The following is an 11,580-nucleotide window of genomic DNA, read 5'->3' as shown; positions in this document are numbered from 1 at the left end:
TATCATGGTGATGGGCAAGCAACTGGCTTCAGGATAAAGACGGACGTGACGTCATTTAAGCAATGGCGCCCGTTTGTTTACGTCTCGAGTATCAGTAGTAGCCACGAATGAGATTAGCTATGGAACGGCTCCCAGCTATTCTCAACCCTTACACACCGAAGCATTAACTCTGTTCGGGGTGTAGATAGCTATGTGGCGCGTTTATACATGCGTCCCCTGTTGATATACGATGTCTTAAAAGGGAAACCTTTAGGATACTCGCTCCAGAAGTTAGAATTCTGTGATAACCTGTGGTTAAATTCTCTGGGAATATCTTAGTAGTTATTTACCCAAGGAAGCTACCAAAAAGGAACCTTCCATCAGGACGCCATGGCTATCTCACCCAAAAATAGATTTTTCGCTTCGCTCAAAATCCGTTTTGTGGCCTGTAATTACCTTCGTTTACGCTTTACTTAGATTGTCTTTGATATCTTTCAATGCGTTTTTATTGTCATGTATCATCGGAATATAGGTGAAATTTGTATAAGCAGTAGGCTCAAGTTATGTAGGAAATTAATCATTACATTACGGTATGACAGAAGGCCTCAAATATTTGGTAAAATGTTAGTGTAAAATTTTCTTCAGTGTCATATTTTGATTTACTAGTTAATTAATAATTATGGGAGATACTAAGTATTTTATATAGGTTAAAATCCTGCCAAAGTATAACTAATGCAGAAATTTTGCGTTCCCGTTCTGTAGTCATTTTTTTTTTCAAGAAGTCGAGCAAGAGCCCGTGCTATCACCAAGCTAATTATCATGAGCTTTAGATAATTTTATTAATTTATTTTTTTATTCATTTCAATCCCTCCTCATTTTGCATTTAGATATTATTGTATAAAAGTTGTGTGATTGGTTTTAGAAATTAAAGTGATACCAAATGTGAGAGTACAAGTATGGTTGATTAACTTGCAATATACAGCGCCGGATGGGCTTTGATGCCCCAGTGCTTGGCTTAAGCCTAAATTTTATATTCAATTTAATAAGGCCAACAACACACGTCTTGAAAGTACATTTTGTATTTTCTGGTACACAATTCTTTGGTACATTGCTTTCAAATTCCTGAAGGATGTTTTTTTCTAAAACACGAGACTAAAGGCTTCGCTTCAAATTCCTGAAGGATGTTTTTTTGCTAAAACACGAGACTAAAGGCTTCGCTTCAAATTCCTGAAGGATGTTTTTTTGCTACAACACGAGACTAAAGGCTTCGCTTCAAATTCCTGAAGGATGTTTTTTTGCTACAACACGAGACTAAAGGCTTCGCTTCAAATTCCTGAAGGATGTTTTTTTCTAAAACACGAGACTAAAGGCTTCGCTTCAAATTCCTGAAGGACGTTTTTTTGCTACAACACGAGACTAAAGGCTTCGCTTCAAATTCCTGAAGGACGTTTTTTTGCTTCAACACGAGACTAAAGGCTTCGCTTCAAATTCCTGAAGGATGTTTTTTTGCTAAAGCACGAGACTAAAGGCTTCGCTTCAAATTCCTGAAGGACGTTTTTTTGCTAAAGCACGAGACTAAAGGCTTCGCTTCAAATTCCTGAAGGATGTTTTTTGCTAAAGCACGAGACTAAAGGCTTCGCTTCAAATTCCTGAAGGACGTTTTTTGCTAAAGCACGAGACTAAAGGCTTCGCTTCAAATTCCTGAAGGACGTTTTTTGCTAAAACACGAGACTAAAGGCTTCGCTTCAAATTCCTGAAGGATGTTTTTTGCTAAAACACGAGACTAAAGGCTTCGCTTCAAATTCCTGAAGGATGTTTTTTTGCTAAAGCACGAGACTAAAGGCTTCGCTTCAAATTCCTGAAGGATGTTTTTTGCTAAAACACGATACTAAAGGCTTCAGCTGCATATCGGATGTAATATCATGCCTGTCTTTAGCATGAAGATCCCTCCGTTCTGTCAAACTGTAGCTAGGTACTAGCAAGATTAGACCTTGGGTACTAGCATATTTATTTCGGACAAAACCTTTCCATTCGACCATCTATGTGTGGTGCGTTGCTCCAGTCATCTCCACCTTTTGATGATTATGTAGCTTCGAACACTTGAATATCGTTTTACAGAACTGCTAGCACTCATCGTCGTTAAATAATTTGTGACAAAATACACATAGAATATCATTAATTTAAATTTGTCACGTAGATGAGTCACCATAATACCAAGTCGTCATCTTTTTTTATTGTTGGCAGTAGGAGTTCTGCTGATATAAGAAGTTTTGTGAGTTGAAACTTGTTTTCTGTTCAATAACGGTAACATTTGTGTTGAAGTATGATTGATAGAAGCGTATAGATACACATTGCAATTATTCGGATTAGTCTAGTATATATGCATGCACATATAATGTTCTTATTTATGGATGAATTATTGTAAAAAATGACGTTAAATATTTAGGTATACACACACCCGCACCTCCCTCTTACCAAGGTATGATTGCTCCCTCTCTCTCTATCCGAGGGACGGGGAGAGCTCAGCGTGACCGGAAATAAATAAATAAATAGAAACAAGATTCAGGGTTATTTTTATTTTCCTTTAAAGTTAGAACATCGGTAATAACTAAGTAGGTAGTCTTTTTCTAGGGAAAATATTATAGTACTGTGATATATATATATATATATATATATATATATATATATATATATATATATATATATATATATGTGTGTGTGTGTGTGTGTGTGTTTGTTTGTGTGCGTGTGTTTGTTTGTACGTGTAATGTATTTCATAAATGCAATCAAATCACGGCAGTGTAAAATTACTGTAATGAGACTGACTTCTCTAATTTTGTAACAAACCAACATATTTTTGTACGTGTGTTATCTTATAAATAAATGATGATTAAAAGATGAACTGGTACATGTTGAATCTATCGACAAAAGTATTTTGAAACTTATTGATCCAAGATATCTAGTATGTTAGTTTTGATCATTAAAATTAGTGAAATGAGATAATTTGATGGATAGTAATGAACATCATTAAAGCTAATGCTTGGCAGTTGTGAACTCAAAAGCCTGATAGGCCTTATGCTTTGGACTGTATTTGATAAAAAATAAATAAAACATAGGCCTACACCCAACGTGGTAACTGGGAGTAAGAGTTAGTGTTAACCATAGGCCAAGTCCCAACGGGTTACCAGGGAGCAAGAGTTCGGGCTTAAAAGATTAGGCCTAGCCAAGACTTACGGAATAAGTGGTCTTGTGGGTAGCCAAGACCTATAGAGAGAGTGGTCTTGGGTCTAGCCAAGAACTACAGAAATATTCTTGGGGCTAGCCAAGAACTACAGAAAGAGTAGTCTTTGGGGGTAGCCAAGAACTACAGAAAGGGTAGTCTTTGGGCTAGCCAAGAACTACGGAAAGATTGGTTTTGGGTCTAGCCAAGACCTACAGAAAGGGTGGTCTTGGGTCTAGCGAAGACCTACAGAAAGAGTAGTCTTGGGTCTAGCGAAGACCTACAGAAAGAGTAGTCTTGGGTCTAGCCAAGAACTACAGAAAGAGTTATCTTGGGTCTAGCAAAGACCTACAGAAAGAGTTATCTTGGGTCTAGCGAAGACCTACAGAAAGAATGGTCTTGGATCTAGCACTTTAAAAGGATTCAAAAGTTTCTGGCCCTGTGATGACATATCTTGCCTGTTTGTATGTCATGAGCGTCATGTTCCTCGTTTGCCTGACTGCGGTGAAGAGCTTCTCAATGACTGGCTGAGTGGTCTCCAGGCCAGCCAGGTCTGCCATATCTTTGGCATACTGCCACTGTATTGTGCTCATGTTGTGGAAGTGCTTGGCAGGTACACCACTGTCCAGTCTACTAGCCCTCTCCTCTTCAATCTCTGCCTCCATCTCTTTTTGGCTTGGAAGGGGCAAGTCTCCTGTCATGGTCTTCATGAAAAATCGTGACTGGAATAAAAATGGAAGGGTTCTTTTACTCCTTGTATGCTTCATGTTTCTTCATTTGGGAAAGCTTTAATTTTGCAATTAGATGGCTTCGTAACATGAAATGGTTCTTCCGTTAAATTTACTATTGCAAATTACTTTATAGAATATATTTCATTGTTGATTACCATTTGACAAGTTGATCTTTATTTTCAAACAACTGACATTCTTATGATTTGTAAACTCATACCATTAGAACTTTGTATAGTCATTTGACCACTCACCTGGAAGTCAAAGAATGGGAAGGGGCATATTTGGTAAGGAATACCAAGGAATGCCATGGAAGGCATTTTGGCATTGATGAGATGTTTGTAGAGTGGTCTGACTTGGTTGTTCTCCACTCGGATGCCACACTTATCGCTCAAGAAGGGGAAGGAAAAGTTGTAGCCTGGTGGAAATAAGATTTTCTGAGTGACTATATTGGGGGTAGTTGAAGATGTAAAAGTATATGTGTAATAACAGTAATTACAACAACAACAATAATAGTGATACATAGTGCATTAGTGTTAGAAGCCTGTGTCATTAGAATGCCTGAAATTCAGCAAACTTAGAATGGTGAGGTTCGAGTACAACACAGTCTACAAAGTCTAACCTGTGCAGTAGAGAATGAAGTCTGCTTCCACAAATGTTTCATCAGCTAGTAGGAATCCATCACTGACGGCTTTTACTGCACCTTTTACTTGCTTCATGTTTGCAGGTAATTCGGATTTGATTTGGGAAGGCAAGTTGTGCGATAGGGTTACCTAGGGAGAAATTGGTTAAATAATTATTTTGAGTGGTTGGAGGTATGGATCATACATCATTGACATATTTTAGCTTCTTTGGGAAATTTGGTGTGTTTAAATTTAAATTTATATCACTCAGGAGTCAGGATCCTCTTGCATTAAAAAATAAACTCATGTTTACTCCTCCTGCCTGTGTTTCTTTGACAATGACCAATGCATTGTCTGTTCAAGGATAAAACCTATTGTTGCCAAACACAACTCTCAAATTTCAATGAGAATAGTTATACTATTCTGATTTTTAGGGCATTTTATGTTAAAAAAAGGTGAAGTCTAATATTTTGAACTTTTTTTTTTTCGTATCAGACAAAACTTTTGATCCTGTACGAAATAAGTTTGTAAGAACTTCAGTAAATTTAAAATATCTCTTTCATTGGAATACAAACACCGTGCTCTTCCGTTTCCATTGTATTCCAGCTGGACGTTAAGTAATTTTTTGTTTATACATTTGCTCTGATTCAGATCATCTCTCTTGCACAGTTTGTATGTCTTTTCAGAAGCAGGCACTGTTTAACACTTTCAATCAATGGTGGACTCAAGCGTTCTGTCCTTCAATCCCCTCTAACCCAGCTGTTTGGACTTCAGCCTTACCGTTTTCAACACCTATCTTTTATTAGAGTCATTAGTATGGCTTCCAGGAAACTGTCCCTCTTAGACTTATTTATTTACTCATTTTACTGATGTTTTGCCATCATTTTGTACTACATTCAAGGTATTAGGCATACACGGACAGAAGACTAATGATAGGATTTCCTACTCAAGACTGTACTTGAAGGGAACCTGTTACGTCTGTTGATGTTTGCAATACAGGTACTACCTGCTATATACATCTAGCTACATCCTCTCTTTCTTTATACATTTTAGCTATATTCTCTGTTATTTGTGGGAGTCTCAAGTCACTTTCTTTTTCATCAACTCTGATCTTGATAGTGCAGAGTATGTTTATTGGGTTCCTATAAGATGTACAGTCTCGCAGTATTCTGTGACAATTTCAGATTTTTTGTCAATTCTTTCTTTATTAATTTTGTTTTGACAAGTCTCAGCTTGTCTTGTTAACGTGTGGTATTCACATTGCAAGAGTAGTGTCTTCGGGTGATCACAAATTTCTTATGGCTGTAGTTGCGTCTGATTTCTTTTTACTTTGATAAGTTCTCTTCTCCGAACGTTAGTATCAGACTTACTCATCCTTGTTTAAACATTGACCCAAATCAAGGGTCCATTTTCCTACCACTATTGACAGGATTGGATAAGTTGTAAGTTATCTAATTAGGTAGACCTTTTAACTTGCTCAGAGATTAACTTTCATTTCAAGCACTAGGTCCATTCCCATCCATTTCCTGCCTGTCTTATTTCCCTTATTGCTTTGTTGAAATATAAGAGAGAATCCTTGTACCCAACCCCTTGCAGTAACTTTTCTACCTTTATTATTTAATTTTTAGTGCAGTTGAGATCAAAGGGTGTCCATGCTCTCTGTCAGGTACCACATGACTATGCAACATATACAACAATATTTTGGAGAAGAGTAATGCTCTCATCATTTCATGTTTATAAACAACCACCACCAGAGGCTAGATTTTAACGTTTCCACAGATATACCTTCCTGACAATTCCTTAGCATTGGCAAACAAAAAGCACCAAGATTTGTTCACCTAGCAGCATCTGTCAAAATAAATTTAACTTTCTCTCTCTCTCTCTCTCTCTCTCTCTCTCTCTCTCTCTCTCTCTCTCTCTCTCTCTCTCTCTCTCTCTCTCTCTCTCACCTGTTTAGCTACTTTAGAAATTTCCAAAGAAATATCTAAGCCGGAGGCCCCAGCTCCCAAAACGAGCACGGTTGCTCCTGTAAACGGCGTTGGTTCTCTGTAGTTGTGACTGTGCATCTGACGCCCTTTGAAATCCTCTATGCCTGGTAGTTCAGGCATTCGAGGAACTGAGTAGTGTCTGAAATAGGAAAAAGAGAGTTAGTGGCAAATTCATTGAGGCTCTTCTTTTAGGCATGTATACTGTATATGAGTTTGTAAACATTTTAGCCTCTATACAATCCTTGCTAGCTTTCTTCTAGGATGTTAGTGTTTGCTTCACGGACGGTAATGGCTGATTATACATTGATATGGCTAAACGAGTTTAGTTTAGCTTTAGGAAAGGAATTTGGCAGTTGTCGTCTGTTGTGTTTTACGACAGATTTTTGTACTTTTCCTAGACAAATTTTTAAACAATACTAGGTATAAAATGTTATATATTCCCTCAATAATTCAACCATGTGTTACTAGTTGCAATTTACGTCTTAATCATTGATCTTTTTCTGAATATGAATATCCTAGCTTATTCATCCCAGTTAATCGGGTTTGATTTTAAATAGTGATGTAACGCTAGTTTGTTTATATTGTAAGTTACTTACCCATTGCAGACGATGATACCTTGACAAATGACCTGAGAAGACTTGCCATCTTTTAGGTCTTTCACTGTGACGGTCCAATTGGGGAGCCCATCCTCTTCTTCTAAAGGTTCTACCTTCTCGACGAAGTTTTCGTACTGAAAAGATTAAAGATATACTGTAAATAACTGTTATAATATTTGTGGTCTTAAACCATCTTTAATAATGAACGTCAATCAATCTCTATTATCAAGTTTGCTATACAGCATTTATTCTTTCACATAGATTACTATCCTAATTGATATACGTGTCAATTTTGTCAGCACATTCAAGATTGTTTTTTCTAACTACCACATCTATTGTTTGATAAGTTGGGAATGTAGCTTTCAGTTTGTAATTGGCACGGTCTGGTATGTATCTACATTATTAAAAGCAAAAATGTTGCTTTGTTTCACAATTAGCGTTAAGTCCCTCTTTTCAGCTTAAAAAGATATGTTGGTACATGACAATCATATATTCGAATTTTAAGACAAAATCAGTTTGATGAATCTGAAATGCAAGATTTGACCTTCAAACATATCTTGAAAGTTGGGCGTTAGTTTTAAACGTTTTGTTTAAATTAAGGGTAAAAGTTTTTTAAGGAGTTTATACCAATATTTCAAACGACTCAAAGGGGTCACGCTTACTTGTTGTGCTTGCAGGAGATACAGGCTAGATGCTCTCATGCATGCATGATATACACGTCAGGTTTTCATGCCATGCTTGCATGACATATGCTAGACTCGTGTATTGCTTGCATAATTAAGGTCAGACCCCCCCCCTCATGCTTGCATGATATATAACTAAGATTCTCCTGCCATGTTTGTATGACATACCTATTAGACACTCTTGTATTGCTTGCATGATTAAGGTCAGATTCCCCTACATGCTTGCATGATATACAGATGAGAGTCCCTTGTTGTGCTTTTATCTTATACAGATAAACTTCTCTTTCATTGTTGTATGATATACAGGCCAGACTCTGCCTGTATTTACTTGTATGATATACAGGTGGGAGAATGTATTTGGATTGCTGTAGAGTGGCACTATCCATGGTGAATTCATGGAGGCAATTGTAATTTAAGACTCATAATGAAGTAGGCAATTGTTATGGTAGTGAAAACTGACCTTCATAAAATATAGATACAAATTTTAATGAAGGCATTCATAACAATTTTTGCTATATTTTCAAGGCATTGATGAATTCAGTGGATGTCTTAAAGCATAACCAGATTTGCCTTGATGATTTTAGTTAAATGTGAGATAACATTTTTAATAGGATGCGAAAATGTTTATTTTTTGTTTTAATATAGATAATAGTTATTTTTCCATTGCTTTTGGGATTCATTTGTTGTTGTTGTTGCTGTCATTTTTTTTATCATAACATTGATGTTTGTTATTCCATTTGGGTTTATAAGAAAGTTATGATATTGACACAGTGGACTAGAAGTGCCAAGCATCTTGGGAGTAGATCCGGCAATGTGAGAGAGAGAGAGAGAGAGAGAGAGAGAGAGAGAGAGAGAGAGAGAGAGAGAGAGAGAGAGAGAGAGAGAGAGAGAATGTATTTATATGAGTAAATCAGCTGTTACCTTTATGTGAGTGTTGAGGTCGAAGTGATCAGCATAATCCTGAAGGTACTGCACAACACTGGTGTGGTGGACGAAAGAGTCCCCTCCTTCGGGAAACGGGAAATCAGGAAAGCCCATCACTTCTTTTGGAAGGTTTGTTCTGAAATAGGAAAATATTCCGTTCCTTGATTGCTGTATAGCTGTTACATTATAAGATTTACTTATGATATTTTATTATTATTAATTGCTAAGCTACAACCTTAGTTGGAAAAGCAGGATGCTATAAGCCCAGGGGCCCCAACAGGGAAAATAGCCCAGTGAGGAAAGGAAACAAGGAAAATAGAATATTTTAAGAAGAGTAATAACATTAGAATAAATATTTCCTGTTTGAACTATAAAAACTTTAACAAAACAAGAGGAAGAGAAATTAGATAGAATAGTGTGCCCTAGTGTACCCTCAAGCAAGAGAACTCTAACCCAAGAGACAGTGGAAGACCATGGTACATTTAATTTGTTGGAAACGAAGCATTACATTTCAAGAAATGAAATTGATATGATTTTCATGGTATGAAAATTGGCAACCTATTATATCCGTATAAAACCACATCACAGCGATATTGGAAAGTTGGACAGACTATAGTCTGTTGTTCTGTTTGGTTGGGGGTTGGGGGTGTTAGTGCACTGCCGACATTCCTTCGTCCCCTAGCTGCATATGGTACAAAGGCTAAAGATGAAATGAACCGTAACCAGAGAGATGGATCCAATGTAGTACTGGCTGGCCAGTCAAAGGACCCTATAAATCTCTAGCGGTAGTGTCCCAACGGGTGCTTGGTGCCTTGGCCAACCTACTAACCATAAGGTTGAATAGACTGTAGTCTGTTGTCCTGTTATTTAAGGTGTTGGTCAGTGGACTACAGGCATAACTTCGGTCCCTAGCTGCCCTTGCTTTATAGATTATATCCTTCTACTATACCTTCGTCCCCGCTTCCATTTTTTTAGGTTGTCTAACTCCTTCTAACTGTTAAATCATAGTACAACTGCTGGGTTTTCTCCCAGATTCTGACTGATTTACCGGAAAATTTATAAATCTAGATAAATCCAGAAATTCTATGTTGAGAAGGTCTGCAAGAGAAGTATTTGTATACGTAATTGGGGATAAGAGAGCGGGGGAGTGAGTTTATGTGGGTGGATGTGTCATATGTCTGAATAAGAAAAGAAAATAGATGTTAGATTGTTGACCCAAATACAGTGTGTTAATAGTTTATGGAAGTTTTGAAGACTATTAGGTTACTTTCGAAGAAGCAATATCTTGATAAAAATCATGAAAGTTGAAATGCGAATCACAGAAAGGAAGTAAAAAAAAATAGGTACATGGGGGTACATTACATTAATTACGCAATAATTTGGTATTATATTTGTAAAGAGAAAATGACTTAGGAATACTAGTTGCGTCAATAATTGTTGTAGATATTTAAGGGAATGACTTATGGCAAGAAAATTCCTCAGCATAGTATCAATAAAGGCATTTGATCTAGCATATCAGCTTTATCATTACGCTAATTCGTATACGCACATGCGCACTTAATGATACGAGTAATCCCTTATTACTAAACCACTCAGAATTATTTTGAAATGAATTCTAAAGAAAAGCTTTAGACTTTGGATATGGAAGGGATTTAAACACTAGGATACTTACTTAAGGTTTCTATACATGCTAGAGTGTATTGGTAAACCATTCTCATCTCTCCCAGTGTTTGGATTATACCTCCAGGTTCCTCCCAGGCCGGGTGACTGTTCCCATACTATTGGTACATATTTTCCTGTTGCCAAGACCTGTCGGGCAGCGCACAGTCCAGCTCCCCCACCTCCAATGATACCAATAGTCTGCATGACTGAAAGAGAAAAAACTTGTTAACTTAGGTTTTCATTGTTATTTAATGTTTTATGATTTTATAGGTGATAAGTATTTCGTTGAAAGAGGGACTTTGAAAGTTAATCTGCCATTGATTAGCAGGTATTGTTATAGTCTGTTATTTTCGAGTGTTGTGATAGAAGCCACTTGGGATTTGTGGGTGCTCCTGTGCTTCCCATACACCAATCAGAAACAGTATCGAATCTTTAATGATTTTGGCTGTGAATATTCACTATCACCAGAAAGCTTATTATTTTAAGGCATTTCTGTAGATACAAAATGTTTTAATAGCTTCTCACCTAGAATAATTGTTTTTCCAGAAATTGGTGTTTTTATATTCCGGATCTATCTTTAATTAGATATATTTTTTTTTAGGTTAATTACCTCAAGACTAGGCTAGAATGTTTAGGCTATGAAAAGTTCGGGGAATTAGAAGTCGTTATTTTTATGATAAGTAACATTAACACTTCGTACCTCCCACGAAACGCAGGTTTAAAGGTTTAAAGGCCGCCCATGAATGGCAGAGGCAAGGGACAGTGACACTGTCCTATCAAGCAAGATAATGTCCCAGAGACTGACCATTTATACATATGATCAGCGCCCAATCCCCCTCTCCATCCAAGCTAGGACCAGGGAGGGCCAGGTAATGGCTGCTGATGACTCAGCAGATAGACCTATAGGCTCCCCTAAATCCCCATTCTTAGCTCACAAGGATGGCGAGGTTGCAGCTACCAAAGGCACTAACGAGTTTGAGCGGTACTCGAACCCAAGTCTGGTGATCACCATGCAAGGACGCCATCACCAGGCCACCACAAATAGGTTTTATGATTTGGTTTGTGTTTAGTATCTCTAACTCTTATTCAAGGTTGTCTTCGTTTAGATTGTGAGTTAGGATCTTTTCAAACTTCTATGAGCCCGTTTAGATCGATTGGTGCTATTAGTTGAAACAGA

The 11,580-nt window shown here is 37.3% G+C and overlaps 1 protein-coding gene across 2 annotated transcripts in view; it reads right to left on the bottom strand.

The window, feature by feature from the left end:
• Nucleotides 1-2,706: 2,706 nt before the first annotated feature.
• Nucleotides 2,707-11,580, bottom strand: part of LOC137626065 (uncharacterized) — a 27,924-nt gene continuing 19,050 nt past the window's right edge. For both annotated transcript variants that reach the window (XM_068357147.1, XM_068357146.1), the window contains exons 2-8: nucleotides 10,414-10,609; nucleotides 8,739-8,877; nucleotides 7,135-7,268; nucleotides 6,500-6,677; nucleotides 4,550-4,700; nucleotides 4,182-4,345; nucleotides 2,707-3,921 (exon numbers count right to left, since the gene is read on the bottom strand). In XM_068357147.1, coding sequence (XP_068213248.1) covers nucleotides 3,613-3,921; nucleotides 4,182-4,345; nucleotides 4,550-4,700; nucleotides 6,500-6,677; nucleotides 7,135-7,268; nucleotides 8,739-8,877; nucleotides 10,414-10,607 — 1,269 coding nt within the window. In that variant the 5' untranslated portion in view covers nucleotides 10,608-10,609 and the 3' untranslated portion in view covers nucleotides 2,707-3,612. The remainder of the gene's footprint in view (nucleotides 3,922-4,181; nucleotides 4,346-4,549; nucleotides 4,701-6,499; nucleotides 6,678-7,134; nucleotides 7,269-8,738; nucleotides 8,878-10,413; nucleotides 10,610-11,580) is intronic.

Source organism: Palaemon carinicauda, chromosome 33 (assembly GCF_036898095.1).
Source record: "Palaemon carinicauda isolate YSFRI2023 chromosome 33, ASM3689809v2, whole genome shotgun sequence".
In the NCBI taxonomy this organism is placed as follows: Eukaryota; Metazoa; Arthropoda; class Malacostraca; order Decapoda; family Palaemonidae; genus Palaemon; species Palaemon carinicauda.
This window is presented reverse-complemented; position numbering and strand designations above follow the sequence as displayed.